Source organism: Colius striatus, chromosome 5 (genome assembly GCF_028858725.1).
Source record: "Colius striatus isolate bColStr4 chromosome 5, bColStr4.1.hap1, whole genome shotgun sequence".
NCBI lineage: Eukaryota > Metazoa > Chordata > Aves > Coliiformes > Coliidae > Colius > Colius striatus.
Genome location: NC_084763.1, coordinates 14,726,863 through 14,745,245, shown reverse-complemented (window position 1 = coordinate 14,745,245; position 18,383 = coordinate 14,726,863). Strand labels below are relative to the sequence as shown.

Genomic DNA, 18,383 nt, shown 5'->3' with positions numbered 1-18,383 from the left:
CTTCCAACCCCTACCATTCTATGATTCTAACATTCTATGATTCTATGAAGTAAATATAAATGACTAGGTTCACTAGACCTTGATGTTTGTTTTCTCACAAAGGAGGTTATAGTCTTTTGTGATTGATTATGACTAATTTTGCATCTTACACATGGAACGTTTCTCCATTTCCTGCAAATTTTCATGAGTGTGCCACTTTTTTCAAGATTGTATTCTATTTTGTTTTGTTCTCTTCTAATGCTTTCTTGGGAGTGCTTTTCGGTTTCAAAAACTTCTCCAATACATAAATTGTGCATTATTATTTTTCACATGTGCTTCTTTCATTTGTGTCATGACAGATGTATATGTGTGCACGTATCTGTTACAACTGCTTCTAATTATAGATAATTATATTTACATTTGCGTATATAATTAAAAATTTCACCATGAGGCTATATGTGCTGAGTGCCATAATTCAGTTTGTATGTACCAATAATGCTTTAAAAGCTATTCTTTTCTCTGGAATCACAAATACAAAATTGAATTATAAGTTTATAGTACATAAATAGAGTTATTATGAAAATAAGCCTAGCTATACATGTATTTATATTCAAATGATGAATGACTGTAGGTAGAAAAAATATGGACTAGCAGAGGCTCAATGTAGTATGCTGTGTTGTACATGTCAGAAGAAATAATTGTTTATGCCTCTATTACTAGAAGTTGGAAAGTATTATGTTGTTCTCTCCATGTTTCAGACTCTGTAGACAAATACCTTTCTTTTTTACTTTTTTTCCAGCACTTGCTACTAGCAATAAAGTTTATCATGGCATTTGTAATTCCGGATAAACCAAGAGATATCCAGATAAAACTAGCCAAATTGGAATTTGAATCTCTAGAGGCTCTCAAACAACAGGTAAGAGCAACTGACATCCAGAGTAATGCAAAGCATTGGTGGCCTGAAGGAAAGATAAGGTAGGGCGATTCTGCTTTTGTTTTAGGTGGATAAATGTGTAAGTCCTGGAGTTTTGAAATTCCTGTTTACAACTGAATTAAGATTAGCTAGCTAAAGCTCTTCCACCTCTACCCCCCAGGCTGTGATGGTGGAATGGGGTGCAGAACAGTCACTGCTAACACAATGAACAGCATAGAGTATTAAATAAATAGAAAACAACACTGTTTTGCTTCTACACATTGGATTGCATACTGTGGCATTTCAAGTGTTGCTTCATTTTCTGCTGATCCATGACTGTTTAAGTAGTGGAGCAGGAAGATGGAAGTTTTAACAGATCTATCTGTCCTTGCAACCCACCAATGTAGGTGAGTCAACACTGGAAAAATGGTCTTCATTTTCAGACACTTTGAAATTCCTTGTAAGGCTAGTAATGTAGCAACTTGTAATGTCTGTTGTCCTTCTGTGTGCAAACATACTTTGTTTATACTGTCACTTTTAAAGGACATTCGTTTCTATGAAACCTGGTTTGATTCCCTGGAGGTGTTTGTTGTTACAACACTAGGATTTCTTTCATTGCTGAAATACCATCACAAATAAACGGTTAACTTGGGTCTAATATAAACAGAAATTGTAAACAGACTGAATGTATTTGAAATAATTACATTGAGAACTAGATATATATATGAGGGAATGGTAATGTTGCCTTATTTTACTATCAGTACAGTATTCTGATTTTAGTGCATACATGTTTTCCAATATACTTAAGAAATATTGCAAAGCAATTTAGGAAAATAAAGAACTAGATTTCTCTACTGAAAATTTCTGTTTTAACAGTGATTCCTTAAAGAGGAATGGTGGCGATCACAAGAGACAAAGAGTAATATGGGATTAGCTTCAGTATGATACAGAGATCCTACAGAGCTGGCATTGCAATGGCAACATTCTTTAGGAGTTTGGCTGTACTATGCTAGATAGAATTTCTAATCTAACTTACATATCAGAAAAAAAAACCCCACAAAAAAAGCTGAAAAGACTGGTTCACCTATTTATTGTTAGGTCAGATTTTTACACTGCAGTGCACGGTTTTAAGTAAACATATTCTTTGTGTACTCACATGTAGATACGTTACTTTCTCTGTACTGTGTTTTTTTGTGTAGAATGGGAGGTTACATTTTAAAGCAGCTGCCATAGCTGCACGTGACAAAATGTCTTAATTCTGGACTGACTGAGCATGTAAACAATACAGTGCCTTTTCTAGTTAAAATCCCACAGTTGTATGATACTAGAACATTGCTACTGAGGTCAGCACTGTCTTCTGTAATCAGCCATAACAAGCAAAATCCAAATTACAATTGAATCTAATGTCTAATAGTTTTGTTTTGGCTTTCTCTGGTAGTCAATGAGAAGTTACTGGGAGTTGATCATTGTTCTCATGTATTTTTTAGCAAATATTAAAAGGAACAGGACTACATTTCTATTTTAGTTGTTCATTCTCTGTTTTCATTTTGTAGACAGACAAAACTAGGTCATCTATTGAAACTTAAGCTCAAGTGAATATAGTTACCTTTGCTTATAAGCTGCCAACTGGAATATATTCAGAGTCTAGTTCAATACCAGTCTGCATGTCAGCAGTAAGGACTTTATCTCCTATCCTTGCATCTGTGCATTCTCTATAATAACATATGCCCAGCTCCCTTTTTTTCAGGGTTGTTTCATTAATTCAGTGGTGAAAAGTTAGTCTGGATTTCAGTATGAACCAGAAGCTGGGCAGTTCTCACCTAATGCTTTTAGACTTCCTACAGGATCCGAGTGTCTACCATCACCTTTACAGGTTTCCTTGGATTGATGCTGTGCTATTTATCTCATAGATATGTAGACGTTTGGACTTTTAAAGTGTGAAATGGTACTGAAACATTTATTTTAGAAGCACATTTTCTAGTTCTTTCTCTTGTTACTGAGAGACATCATACTAATTTATGCTACATATCTTAGTTTCAAACAAAAAAGCAGCAGTAAAATCCGCCACCCCCCCTCAAACTGTTTAAAAAACCCAGACATTGAAGTCTGGGACAAAAGCATTTTGGGATCAGATATTATGGAGAAACTGTTTACATACTTTTGGGCAAGTATGCACCATTTCTTCTCTTGAGGCTATCCAGACATGCATGCTGTTGTGTGTACTGTAAGAGCTTTTACAGAACTGCTGTCTTGCAGTGTAGGTATTAAAAGGGTATTAACACTACCAGACTGTAGACCTCTAAAATGCCAAAGTATATTGTTATGCTCTGTGCATGGAGAGCAAAACTAATACAGCTGCCTTGAGCATTTACATTGATTATGCTTAGGTTCCTTAACTTTAGGCAGTGTGAGCACCTTTACATTTTCATTAATGCTAAGCTAATTGCTTTTTAACTTGGTGTAGCAAGACTGTAACTATTCTGTGTTCAAATCCGTGTGAAGACTTGAGTTAGTGTCTATTTGAGAGGGATTTTAGGGAATACAGTGTCTCAGCTCCCTAATAGTGATGAACGATCATCATTAGAACTTTCTAATACCTCCTGTATGATGAAAAATGCCATGATTTAAAAAGATCATTTCAGATTGTAATGACAGTCTTATCTCAAAGTTCTCAAAACATGTAAGAAAAGTTTTTAGGAAATTTCTTTAGAAACATTTTTTTTTACCTAGTATGTGTTAAGGCTGTTGAAAGGGGGTGAACTGATGAATGAGTTGGAATAATTTGATCTGTTTTGAAAATACTTTGTTATGGTACACTTAAAGTGTTATAACAAAGTTTATTGCTGTACCTCAAGACAAAATACTTGAACATTTCTGAATCCAGATTGAGGAATCTGTAGAGTTTCCTTCAAATTACCCTAATGCACTTCAATGTAAAGAATGGTATTTTTGGCCAGGCTGTGGCAGAAAATGTGACATTCCTGTGAATTAACGTGAGCTCTTTAATAGGAGACTAGAGAGAATATAGGTCAAGATTTTTGGAAGAAGAGCAGGAGCACTTGCTTTCACACTCTCTGAAGTGTTGTCAGTTCCTTTGTCACCTGTAGGGAAGCCTAGATCCTGGGCAACTAGGAATGGGTAGAATCTGCTACTTAGGGTGATGGATTCTTTTCTGGTGAATATCATGGTCCTTCTCAGGGAGGTAGCTAGCTAGTAAAGCAGGATGAGGTGTCCAAGATTGTCCATGTATAAGTGTGCCTGCAAATATAGACATGCCTGTAAACAGCAAGGGAACAGTCAGTTAATTCTTTGGTGGTTCAGGAATTACCATAGGGTTAAGTGAGGACCAGTGTTGCAAAACTAGTGTGAGGACACTATCTAGCATTTTGGGACAGTAAAAGGCCGTCGTGATTAGAGACAGATAGCAGTGTGTCCTTGTAAAAGGTCTAAGTTCCAGAAATAAGACAACCACAGAATGAACAGTATAACTTGCTTTTGGTGAGGCAAACATCAAATTAATACCTTCTTTCTGCACTGAAACTAGACCCAAGTAAAGCAAATGCGAGACAAATTGAGGGGAAAATACTTATTCATGCAATTATTTTCCAAGCATGAAATACAGAAAGTAACAACTGCAACATAATGTGTAACTAGTAGCCATTTTTCAAGAAAAACTAAAGTTTAAATGATGGGCAATGGCAAATATTTTCACAAAGTGCTGCTACTGAGACAGCATCTGTATTAGCTCTGAAAACAAAAGCTTATTGATGTAAAATGCTTTTGTTTTTCATGGCACTTTTGCATTAAAAATCTGGAATTATATAAATTGGATAAAGATGTCTTTCCTTAAGCATCTCCCTCACTGTCTCAGCAGAATAAACATAGCCATTATAGTAACAACAGAGAAATAAATGTTAGTGCAAGACATTGCTTTTTCGGAAGAACTATGGGGGATAAAACCTCTGTCTTTAAGGTGGAGTAGAAATGCAGCTGTGGAGGATTTTTGGTTCTGTGCAGCCCTTCCTAGTTCACTGCTCGTCCCCAGCCCTTACCTCCAAAGGGACCTAATCTATGAACATCCCATCGTTCCTGTGCTCTAATTTCCTTCCTTAGTGTTCTAGCCATCAGTGGCCAGTATCTTTTAACAGGAATGTCTTTTCCTTCTGATAAGTGAAGCCTTTCTGTTCTTCCTCTGAAGAAATGTGTCCACCTGTCAGATATATGGAGTACACCTATAAATAACCAACCAGAAAGAAGCTCCAGATAAAGAACATGCTCATGAGAGAAGGACCCGGTCAGCTGACTGACAGTCATCATCCTTCCTCAACTGCCAGTAATGAAGAGGGTAAAGCTTGTTGAATGCCAGTCATGAAAACAGGCCTCCTTTATCCTCCTTGATGTATTTCTTTTCAGAGGGAGATAAAGCAATGCAGTCAGTCATTCTGGCTCCAGTGGAGAAAGACCTTTTGCTCTTTCATACCATATCTCCCATGGTAGTTTTACCATATGCATACAATTGCTTAATGGTGCTGGTATCGTTCAAATATCCATAAACAATTGCTTCAATTGTTTTAGAATGAGATCTAGGTGTTTGTAAGTCAGTCGTGCTCCATCTTAATGACTTCCAGCACAATAGCAAGTTCTCCAAAGCAATGGTAGGTGCAAAATTCACTAGGAATTCTCTATTTCCTGAAAAGAGGTCTTGTGTCTCAGTTTCCCTAGGAAATGCAAGAAATGAAGAATGCTGTGACTGATCTCTATATCATCTTCATTGACCAAAAGCTTCTTCAAACATGGTAGTGCATTTATTAGCATCTTTCTGAAAGGGATGGGGAGACAATGGCAGAGAGAGGCAGGTGTCAGTTTGCCTGGGTGCAGTCATATGGAAAATTGAAACTCTTTCTTCCTCTTTCTAAGGTATTCTGGCGTGTAAAAGCTACCATTCTCTTCAGTAAAAGCCTTTTACTTCAAGTAATTTCAGTGCTTTGACATTGCAATTCATTGTACTGCAGCAACTCTTAAGCCTTCTCATTTCTGACTGCAATGGCTGGACCTTGCCATTTCCCCTAGGAACAGTATCCCTTAGCCTTAATAATGTCCTTTCCAGAAGGACTACATGAACTTTGAGTGTGCTGGTACATCTGGTCCCTGTCCTGTTCAAGTGCTTAGCCTTGAGAACAGCTTTCTGTGGCTGAGCAAAACAAAGAGATACTGTTAAGTTAAATGTCTTCAGCACTGGGCAACATTTGTGCTTACTCCTTGCACTTCTCCCAGCTCTTCTTTTTGCAAAGTTTTTCTATTAACTTATCTGTCACATGTCTCAGAAGAGGACTGTGGGTGTGTGTGATGGGCCACCGTAGCTGCTAGAACTGTTGGTAAGCCTCAGAAATTACACTTCTTTTTTGGCAGGGGAAGGAAGAGAACAGGAGGGTTTTTTTTGACCATTGAACATTAGGAGAGCATGAGTCATTAGTTCTTAAAATCCTGCTTATTTATCTTGCAAAATGAAAACTGAAGACGGATTTTTTTGAGGCTGAAACAAACTTAGTGGATTTCAGCCTCATTGAGTGCTATAATTACCAGAATTAAGAAGACTCAGAAAAGGGATACCTGTACCTTCAGGACTACTCTCAAATGCTGCTGGCAGTAAAAAAAGAAGCTTATTCTATGCTCACTGAGAATGCTGAGCAAACACAAGCCTGCAGTCAGACAAAAGGAAAGGCAAGTAGGTGAAGTGAAAAAAAAGATTTGATTCAAATAATCAAAGACTTGCAAAATAAGATTTAGGAAAGACTGGTGAAGCTTGAGCTCAAATATTGAATTTAGATGAAAAAAGAATGAGATTAAATTAGATACCTGTTTTATGTTTTAACAAAAAAGAATCCTTAAAAATAGTACTGTTTCTAAAGGAAAAATATCTTTAACAAAAAGGGGTTTGTTTCCCAGCAAAAATGTATGGCTACACTTTTTTTTTATAGACTGCAATGGTTTGTGTAATCAGATATAACTCACAGATGATGTTAAAATACAACCATTACTAATCACTGTTTGTTCGTTATAGATTTGGTTTTTTTAAGAGTTCAAACCTGTTAATTCAACTTTGCAAATGCAGTTTTTCCTTAGTGAGTAGTCAGAATGCTTTCAAACATGTCAATGTAACATTTGCATGGTTTTGGTAGCAGCAGGGATATAATGCAAGTAGAATGCATTATATTTTCATAATGCTTTTTTTTAAGCATAGAAAGACTTGCACCCAGTCATAGGTGAACAGATTGTGTTCAAACAGTTTGGCCACAGTATTTTAAACATGAATTCCTTTAATGCTGGATGTTTCCTGAGAGCATGCTTCTGAAAATTACTTTCAACCTGAAAGTGTTAGCAAAACCAAAATAAATTATGAGCATTAAAAAACCTCAGTAAAATCAAAAGCGTGTTCATCTGGGAAGAAAGCTTTAGCATTCCCGTTTGTGACTTTTCAAGTGAAGGTGAGACAACACCATGTGTGCCAGGTTTCCAAATAAGCTAAACTTCTAAGTATGTGGCTCTTGAGAACTGACAGAATAAATATAAACTTTTAAATAAATATGAGTATATCGTGATGGTATCTGATACTTTTGTGTGCTCTTAATGGGAACAGAAACAAACAGTGCTCCAGCTTCCCAGCAGGTATAACTTTCTTTCCCAAAAATCTGTTTGGTCTCTGTGACTCTCACCAGGGGTAAAATCGTCCATCAAGTTGTATTTCCACAACAGCTGAGTGTCTCTGGAAAGATAACCTATTTTACCTTTCTCAAATCCTGACCAGAACCTAGTGGTAGAATGAACATCAGTTAGTTCAGTCTCCTCTTTTTGCCTGACGTCCCAGATCATTGACAAGATATGAAGTCACTAAGGAAACCTGGAGTAGGTTAAAATTGTTCCTAGTGTAAGAAAATTACAGCTACATCAGGCTTTCATAGTTTCAGAACCCAGAGGGGATCCTAATTATATGTGAACTGGTTTGAATACAAGCAAAATGGCTGTTCCTCTTCCCATACAAATGTGAATAAAGTGCACGGTGAGATTTGATTTCAAGAACTCTGGGAACCAGCTTTCAACAGTACATTCATATGTCTGTAGTTACAGGCTTCTAAATAATGGTTGCAACTGTTACTGAGAAGCCAAAAGACTAGAACAAGAGACAAATGTCTCATTAACATTTATTTTTAAAACTATCCCAGAAGATTGCACTTACCATGGTTTGATAAGGAACTGTTCTTTATAGAACTGAATAGAACTCGGTGATAAAAAAGTAGTGTTTGTTGCAGGTGGCTGCAGACTCCTACACAACTATCACACTTTAAATATCCTTTTCCCTGTGCCACTTCAGAAGATCCCAGTGACAACAATAAACCTTCTTTAAAGGCTATGCTAGTGTAATTGAAATAATTAAACTTAATTCTGGAAAGCTTTACCTATGAGCAGGAAGACATAGGATATATCTCAACTTTTCCTGATATCATTATTTCAGTAAAATTTTAGATATTTGTTACTCAATGACAACACCACCACCACCTCCCAACAAAATCTGTCATCCTGTCTCCAGGGAGAACTCCTGCTGAGACTAACTGGATCAAAAAGAGGGAACTCCCAGAATTCCTGAAAGAGAAAAAATCATGTCCCTGTACTGCTACTGATCACACTTGTACCATGACTGCATATGCTCTGCAGCCTGATCATGGTGATTCTAAGAAAAACTATTCAAGATGATCCTTTGCCTGTGCAGCCACGGGGGTTTTTATTAATTTTGAGCCTGAAAAAAATCTCTGTGCTAACTGGTACTGCCTTGAATGCTCACACTTTTTGTTGTAAGAAATAACACTGATGTATATCTGTCATTTGAGAGAGATGGGTAGAACATTCTGGGCTCCTCAGCTCAAGAGGGACAGAGAGCTTCTGGAGAGAGTCCAGCACAGGGCCACCAAGATGATCAGGGGACTGGAACATCTTTCTATGAGGAAAGGCTGCAGGAACTGGGGCTGTTTAGTCTGGAGGAGACTGAGGGGAGATCTCATTAACATTTACAAATATCTAAAAGATGGGTGTCAGGAGGTTGGGACATCCCTTTTTTTTTCTATAGTAGCTAGCAACAGGACAAGGGTTAATGGGATGAAGCTGGAACACAAAAAGTTCCACTTAAAAATAAGAAAAAACTATTGCACTATGAGAATGAGGGAGCCCTGGCACAGGCTGTCCAGGGAGGGTGTGAAGTCTCCTTCCTTGGATGTCTTCAAGACCCACCTGGACATGTTCCTATGCGACCTGATCTAGGTGAACCTGCTTCTGCAAGGGGGTTGGACTAGATGATCTCTAAAGGTCCCTTCCAACCCCTACCATTCTATGATTCAATGAACACGTGCCAAATAGGCAGGTACTTGCCATATAAATGGATTGACAACTTTTGTTCTGAAATGAGATGTAATTGCTTGTCTGAATAACATAAAAAGGAAAACAAGCACTTTTTATATGTTTAAATTTTGTTTACATTGCACAGTGTCCTGAGTACTTCACTATGTTATATGTACAACTTAAGTAGCACGTGTCTTTTGTACATTAGAGTAGTCTTTATGCAAGTATTTTTTCAAACTTTCATCATAGAGAACTCTGTAAAGGTTGTTGGATGGGTCATTGCTTCTTGCACTTTCAAATATCTAATTCTGTACCTTCCCCGGGCATCTGAAGAGTTGATATAGTTGAAAGTGTGTTGATTTTCAAAAGATAATATAAAAATTCTTACTTGTGTTCATATTTTTCAGTCTGTGTTGTTTACCTGAATATCTAAGTTAGAGGTGCAGTGTCTTAATGGCTAAGCCACAGCTTTTTTTGTAGTCACGGTTATGTACAAATAAACCACACATGAATAGTGTCACCAGTGTATACACAGATACAGAATATTTTTGCTTAATTCAGAAGAGACAGCAAAATCTCTCAGTACAGTTGAGGACTATGTTGCAGGATAAGAGAGGAAGTATGCTCTACAGAAATTTTTTCTCTCCCTTACCAGATTAAGTCCTGACACTGTCTTTCCTGATACTTTCTGCTGCAACTATGGCTTGAGATTCAATCTGATAAGGGACCCTTTATTCAATCTAATACAGGATTTATTGCAGAGACTGTCACAGTCTGGACCCTATCACACAAGCAGTAGAGTTTGTGCGGTTAGCTCTCTAACCACTGCTCTGCACTAGTAGTGTCCATTGAGGTGACTTCTTTTTTCTCCACTGTGAATCCTTTACGTTTTAGCAATGTATTATCTTAATGCTTTAACTTTCCTATACCTCACCCTCTCATCTAGTTGTAGCTGAGGATGGATGGAATTGTTCCAGAGCTAGAGAAAGAAAGACTACATTGCAGGAGGTTTCAGACTTTGAATACCTCTAACTCTTGAGGTGTCTTACTGGGACACCTGCCTGGCAAGAAGTACAAGTGATTAACTCTTAGTACTGTCCCCTAGGAGCCACTGAGGTCCCACAGTCTGGTAAACTTATGGCAGCATTTGGGTTTTGGCTTGGAGTTTTTGTGCCCCTCATACTTTTCTAGAACAAATTATCATTTTTTATTTGATTTTCGTTACTGTAGTTTATGCTTGTTATTTGGCAGCTCATTTTTGTTCAGTTGCTCACTTTTGTTGCCTCTCAAAATTTGTGATAATTCACAAATTTCAGTGTAGTAAAAGTTTTGCTGAGAAAAACCTTCCAAATGAGCAGATGCATGTGAAGCAGCTTGGTCCAACAAAGGTGGTTTTGTTTGTTTTAACTCACATGCATTAGAAGGCTTCTTCATACTCTACTTATCTGTCTTAGCTGAAAAGTAATCATGTCAGAAATAGGCATCTCTAGATCCACCTTCTTGTTTATAGTTAATTAGCAAATAGTGTTCCATGTCACCACCCATTTTCTAAGACTTGCTGTCTTGATAATATAAGGCTATGATATCTTAAATAATTTTGCCCTTTACCATTATCTGGACCGATAACTAGACTTCATTTAACCGTGACCTTTAAGAGTTTGGGATTTCACAGAACCACAGATTGGCACTTTGTCAGAGAGGTTTTTGGCTTTTTCTCCTATTTGCTTTGGAAGATTAAAATAAACAAAATTTATTATTTGTTTTCTTGAGCACTTTGAACTGTATGAGACCTCTCTTTGTGAAAACAAGCCACGGATGTGTAAAACCAAAATGCCTCACCTCTACCACTAGTAGAGATGTAGGTGATTTAACTCCCTGTTGAGTACACGTATGTGGCAGGACAGCATCAGCAAAATTTAGTCTATTTTATAGATCTTGTAAGTGAGGAAAGTAATATTTTCACTGATTATTGTGTAACCATGATGGAGATATATTGTTAAATGGTGGGCACTACTTAATGAAATGAAAATGTTAAATGATAAAAGACTGTAGAAACATTGATCCCTTAACAGAGCCTACAAGGATTTCCAGTGTCTGAGGAAGTAGCAGAGACAGCTTCTACATGTGAAGGGGAAAGGGAGATTGGAGACTGAGTATCCTGTTCTCCCTGTGCCAGATCAGGAACAGAGCCATGACCCTGTGTTGAGTCACTGTGCTAGAGGCAAGCATTGAGTACCAGAAGTTTCGACTTGCTTTTCTCTCTATTTCGCGTGTATGCCCCACCAAAGTGACATGCTTGATTGTGACATGGGCTCATTATTTGTAGGTGTCAATATATTCTAATCAGGTTTGTTGGGAAAATTCTTTAGCTTATATATATGAGAGGAGATATTTAGCTGAATTATCATGGAGGTCCATTTGGCTTCTGGAATGTGTGAATTTGATTTTCCAGAACTTTATTTTACAGGCTTTGTATAAAACATAATGGCCTGATTTGCTTTTTGCTTGTTAATGATGCTTATAAATTTGCTTTAAGACAGTTAGTACAGTCCATGTGTTTCAGGGCTTTAGCTAACTCTTTTTTTTCTTTATCTGTTTTTTTTTTCCAAAAGAATGTGAATTGATGCAAAGAGTCTTCATTCTTAGAGACCAGACTGATTGTCAAATTTGGGAAGATTCAAGTTGACAAAGTTCTTGTTGTTTCTGGTCTTCCACTATGTTACGATCTGTGAATCAACTTATTGAATCTGTTCCTTGCCACTGCCGAGGGGATATTAGGTGCCAAGTGTACTTTCCTGTTCTATTTTCATGGAAAATTGTTTCATCTGCCAAAAACTGAGAAGTCTGAGACCTATCAGTTTGGTAGTTGTTGTTAGATGTAATACACAGGATTGTTGGTGATTGATCTTATAGCTTGTTGTGCCTTTGAAGTGTGCTGAGCACTTACATGACAACATAGCAAGTGACCTTTGTTTTCTTAAAACGAGTAAGGTCATTTTTATCACTTGGGTTTGAGACTCTTCAAAGTCCATCTTCCACATTCTGGTGACTTTATAGAAGAAGAAATATTGCATTGGTGAGGGATATGTTTATATTGCTTAATATATTTAGTTATTTTCATATGTGACTCATAAAATTCTATTTGCATCTAAAATTTTTATTCGACTGTAAATATAAATTTAAACTCCATTAGTAATTAGCTTTATTGACTTTCTTATCAGAGACATTTATGTGTAGAAAAGTCAAGCATTTGTTTCATGGCAGGTGCACTCAGAAGTACTGAGGTGGTGGATCTTTTGGCTGTATTTCAAAGGGGACATTTTGCTTAGGGATTTCTGGCCAGAACCTCCATAATGCACAGCCAGATTTCTGCAGCCTGTGCTTTCTGCTTATTAGTTGAGTGACATCTTTCCTTTCTAGCTATTGTATGCCTTTATTTATTTCCCTAAAGACATCTTTATAGTCAAAATAAGCAGTTTTTTAAAAGTTGAGCTGAATATAGGCAACTGGCTTTCCGTGAGTCCATGCATTTAAAAGTTACTGTATTTCCACTCATGGATTCTGTGCATAATGTTTTCCAGCAAATATTAATCATACTGGGTAGCTTTGAGGGTGAAACTGTTTCACTAAGATAAACATCTGAGAGTCTGCTTTAATACCCAAAGCCTCTTAGCTTTTTTTAGGTCAAATTATCTTGTATCGTCTGACTGTGTTTCTAGGCAGGCTACTGTTAAATGCTACTTTTAAAATTCAAGTTCTGTGTGGTATTTTTGTTGACAAGCTTAAGAGAGGGTATCTCACAAGGTCCTAATTTCAATGGCAAGAACAAGATAGTGATTCTATTTTTTTACAGCTAACAAGAAGAATACTTTCAATATTACCTATGCTTTTTGTATTCTGCCAATGTCAATATAGTAACAGTGGTGCAAAATGTTGAATCTTTCGTTACACCTATGTGCTAGAAGTTAATTTTCTCATTGATCAAATTGTATTAGTTCATGTAATTTACACTTTTAGTTTTCCAAAAAAAATATTTTACACGTACTGTTTTCTGCAAGCTGTAAATAATTATAAGCAAACATGGTTAAAAAAAAAAAGCATCATGTACTGTGTAACTATCTTTTTTTTTAAGAGCAAGATGCCTTGGATTTTGCACTGGTGTAGGTCAAGAAAAAGAGCTCAATAAGATTTATTTTTTCACAAGATGTTTTCAAAAGTTGTAGCTTTGTTAAATGGATGAGTACCACACCATAAGTTTCCCTTCCTTTCCTCCTCAATGCCCTCAGCTAACACTTGCCACTCACCCAGCTAAAGACTGGATTATTGAGGACTGGAAATAAATATTTGTAAAAACATTCTGCAATGACGTTACGCTTTTGTGCAACAGTGGCTGTACTGTGTGTATAATTTTTCTAAAGTTAGAAGACAATATATGTGAAAATGTCCAAAAACCAGAGACCTCATCTGTTCCTGTTGGTAACTAGCGTGATGACATTAGCATCTGTAATCTGGGGAGCTCAGGGACGGGGGGAGTGGGGGAGGATTGTTAGTAGATTCTTTAAAATATCTCCTTAAAAGCCAGATAGTGAGAGAGTTACAGAGGAAGAGCTGTCGGATAGTCAAATATCTGAGAAATGGTTTGACTGTCACAGTATATGAACATTACATAAGGTGTGTAAACGCATTACATAAGTGCTCCCTGGTCCTCTAGGTCACCGGCTGCTCTCCCAAAACTAACCCCTGCCTGTCTGAGAGCAGCCCAGAAACACGGGCAGCAAAAAACCCCAGACATCTGTGTTATTTCTACAGCAGTGGCAGCGTGGTTGCAGGAGATAACACCTATAACTATATTCAGAAGTAATATAATGATTTGTAAGAACAAAATCAAAAGGCAAGAGATGAACTGAAGTTTATTTTGACTGTGAGTATCAGTTTAAAAGAGCTGGTTGCATAAAAACCTTAATATTGCAGTGGAAGAGGTTTTGAAACTATGGTTTAGGTGGTTGATTTCAGGCCCATCAGGAGCAACCTGCTGTTTATATACAGTCTGAATAAGAATTTGTTTGCATTTGGAAAAAGAATTGCAGCTCAGTTTTTGCTAGCTTAATTTTAATATTGTTAATAATCTTCTGTAGGTTTAAGTGCAGTTCACCTGCAAATAGAAGCAAGGATATTTCACTGGGGGGAGATTGGGGCGGAAAGAAAGGGTGGGGAAAATCTGCCGAGGCCTCTCTGTACCGTCATAGTTTAAGATCAAGACTGGAAGGTGTTTGATGATGATGAAACTTTTCCAGCCTTTGAAGTACATTTTAACAGTAGCAGTAAGAGCTCAGCTCTTCATGCTTTGGTCAGATAGCTACAGCACCTTCTTGGCAGTGTCCCCGATTTAATTTATAGTACAGGTTAAATGATTGAAATTCCTGTCTTTAGTAATTGTAACAGATAACAGATGAGAGCTCTGCAAGGTGTTCTCTTCCCTGTAAGTTATTGGAAAGACTGAATTCAGCTTTGTGAAGGGATACTTTTTTTCATCCCTCAGCCTCCTCTCAAAAATTCACTTGGGGGTGAGGGAGATGGCAGAATACCTCAATAAAAATGGCATGAGGACTTCACAAGAAGTTTGTTTTCATCTAGAAGTGATGGACCACAGATGACATGTCCTCTCCATGAGTTCCAGAAGCCAAATGCTGACAGAGCACTGTGATGGTCACCATCCAAACAAATCTTAAACAGAATCGGTTTCCTGTCCAGAAACACTTTGCTTTGGACTTGGAATATTTGTTATTAAGCTGAAGCCTCTGTACCTGTCACATCTAACTAAATTAAACTATTTTTTAAGTTAGAGACATCTCTTGGATATTGCATCCTGTAATCACATTGGTCTTGAAAATCCTAGGGGAAAAAGGGATATGCCTACGGCTTCATTACTATGATGCAGTGATAGCACTCTGCTAATATGCTAGTTCAGCCTGTAGCCCAGTTACCTCTTCTACTGCATATTGCTTCAGAGAACTTGGTTCTTGAAGAGTAACCATTTTTTCTTGGGCACTCCTACCATCTAGAATCGTGTACCATGAGATTCTTCCGAACAGTTCTTTGAAGAGTCCAAAGTCAGCTCGGCTGAAGTCCAGGGTTGCAACCTGGCTTGGTGTCTTGCTGCTTCTACAGAGGATCTTAAACACATCCTATCTACATGTTGCTAGTCACTGGGAGTGAGATCTCTGTGGACAGCTCTTTAAAGAAAAATAATTTTGCTTATGTTGCAGCAAGTAATAGGTTGTTCTTCTGGATGTGTAGCCTATGTTCATTGTGCTGCTCTCTAATTCTTTGCCTCATCAGAGTTTTATATCTTACTGATTCCTTATTGATAAAGAAACGGGGAGCTGATAGTTCCTTCTCCATTTGGGACTTCAGGACAGCCAGGCTGTATGGATTATAGATGTTAAGTGTATGACCAGCAAAATCCATATGGCAATATAACTTAAGAGCCAGTTAAAGTAAAATAATGTTTCTCTAGCCTTTGGTTTGTAGGTAAACAAGGGGCAAATGAGTTAGCTCACTGTTCTAGTTCTGTACATCAGTGTGCAGCCATACTGTCACATTTATCTGACAAAGAGTCCCTGACTATGAAATAAATGTGGTTTGTGGGGTTTGTTTGGTACAAAAATGATCTCCTCCCCTTCCTGCCCTATTGTCTCGAATTTTGTACCTACTTTTCTTCTTATTCTGTCTGTGTGCTTTGTTCTTAAAGGATATTTTGTCTTTATTCATTTCCATATGTAGACTCTTTTGATCTTTTCACTTTTGCATTTCTTTGTTTTACTTATCTTAATGTTTATAACCTCTATAGGAGAGGTAACCTCTATTGTTAGACTGTAAAGCAGCGAGTTTTGGAGCCTGATTTAATAAATGTACTCTTTGCTTTGTTGCAGTTCACCCTCAACTCTAATCAGTTGTTAGGCATTTGAAAGTCCCTGTGCAGCGAGTATTTTGAAAACATCCATTTACTTGCCACTATGAGTGTTCCACAACTCTACACACAGTGACCATGGAATTAATCCAGGAAAAGAAATGAGCTGAAAAAAAGTCATTTAAGTACCCATGCCAGCCTTGCTCCACTAGGCAGTTTGTTTACATTGATTTTATTAGGACACAAACAAAGAACTAAGGAAGAAAAGAATCTATTCTAAATTGTGCTGTTCACTCATCACAATATTCAGCATTTGAACAAAATCTCCCAGCCTCTCAACTAGATTAAATTGCATTTAATTTACCCTCATTATAGACACATTTTGTTTATAGCACTCAGAATACTCAGTTCTTGAAAGCCTTCATTTCGATGAGAACAGAATGTGCTGGTTTGAAAGCAAGCCTGGTGCAAACAAAATTGAATGCTGAGACCTGAAATTGAAAGCTGAGGGAGGTGGAGGAGTGACAAGAAAGGTAGTTGCACATGACACACTCTTGATTTATAATTTCTCATTGATGACAAAATCAAGCAACTGAATTTTCTACATGCTATTAAAAAAACAACATTTAAATGTATATTAACTGTGAATTCTCCTGTTTCTATTTGAAATACACCTTTGTTTTCCTAATACACTAACTCCTGTGGATGCACATCCTTGTACACCTGCATGTGCATATGGGTTTGCACATAACCATATTTCTCATATAGCTGTTTTTGGTAGTACTGAATCACCTTGTCAGTGATAATTTTGATAGTAATTGTGATGCTGGATCATTCTGTAGCTGTTTTATTTACCTTTTAGTTATTATTTTAAGTGGATTTTAAAGTATTTATTTTTTTCCCTCTGGATATATGTGCAGCTCATGGCCCTGATACTGCATATGCTTATGTGGAAATATTATTGTATCTGTAGGAGTTGTTCCACCTCTTGTAAAATAACTTTTATTTTGCGTGTCTTTTCGAGATAGAAGTTCTCCAGTTTGATTAGAAGGGCTAGGCTGGTCATGAGAAAGTATTAGATATTTTAAGCCTTGGAATATTGGATCAGAGTCTGGTTTAATTTCGTCGACTTTTACAGCTGAGTGGAAACCACAGTTTCTGAAGACTAGATTGATGAATGAATGCTCTGTGGTGGTGCCTTGTAACTACTCAACTGAAAAAAGAAAATATTGCTGTGAATCCATAAGCAATGTGAGATAATACAATGTTATTCTCCAAACATGGCTCAAAGTAAGAAAAGCATCATTGCATAAATGCAAAGAGCTTGGCATTTATGATGCTTTGGGAAGATGAGTATTACTGCATAAACTTAATGTATTTTTATACACTCAAGATTTTAGCTACTTTGGCTCTTGAACAAAGGACAACATGTCTATAGTATCTAAGGACAGTCCTAGTGCCTGGTGTAGCCACACATGCAGGCACTTGCCACGCACCTTAAATCATTGAAGTCACTGGGTAGGTATAGAAGTTAGAGTCCGAGCATGTGAGGAGAAAAAAAAAATCTTTAAACAGCATAAAACTCCAATATCTAATTGGAAGTATTTATATAGCACTAGCATTTTGCTGTCATAGCTAACACCACTAAACATAAAATGTGTGCACTGAGTATTATGTAGACTTACTGGGAGAATTCACTTTAGATATGCTGGTCTCTCCTGTTCCTTCAAGAAAAAGAGGTTCGTCTGGAAGGTAATTCAGAACAGGAACAAGCAATATATGAAGGAACTTGTCACTCTCTGTGAACTGTACAGAGAGCATCCCTTAGATTAAGTCTCCCTTAGAGTAAGTCTCCCTTAGAGTAAAGCATGAATGTCTTCATGGAGAGACACCAGTTAAGAACTTGGTCCATAATATAAATCCTGAAAATGAAAGCATTTGCATTCTGACCAAGTAAGGGAAAAAATTAGGTATGTCATAATTTACTTGAGGGTGAATAATGAGGCTCATGAACACAGGGCTGAATTTGAGCCTCTGAAAACGTGGGTATTGTCCCTGTTAAAGATCCCACTTGCTAGTGTCTGCTCATGTCATATTAAGCTTCATTTAAACCATATGGCTTGACTGAAAAGGGTGAGTGGAATGAAGTCTTAGTCCTCATTTTTACAAATACTTTGTCTAAACTTAGATGCA

The 18,383-nt window shown here is 37.3% G+C and overlaps 1 protein-coding gene across 1 annotated transcript in view; it reads left to right on the top strand.

Moving 5' to 3' along the window:
• The window catches only part of ANO10 (anoctamin 10), a 123,977-nt gene that overhangs the window by 78,141 nt on the left and 27,453 nt on the right, over positions 1–18,383 (top strand). Inside the window, exon 12 of the mRNA XM_061997270.1 lies at positions 779–895. Coding sequence (XP_061853254.1) covers positions 779–895 — 117 coding nt within the window. The remainder of the gene's footprint in view (positions 1–778; positions 896–18,383) is intronic.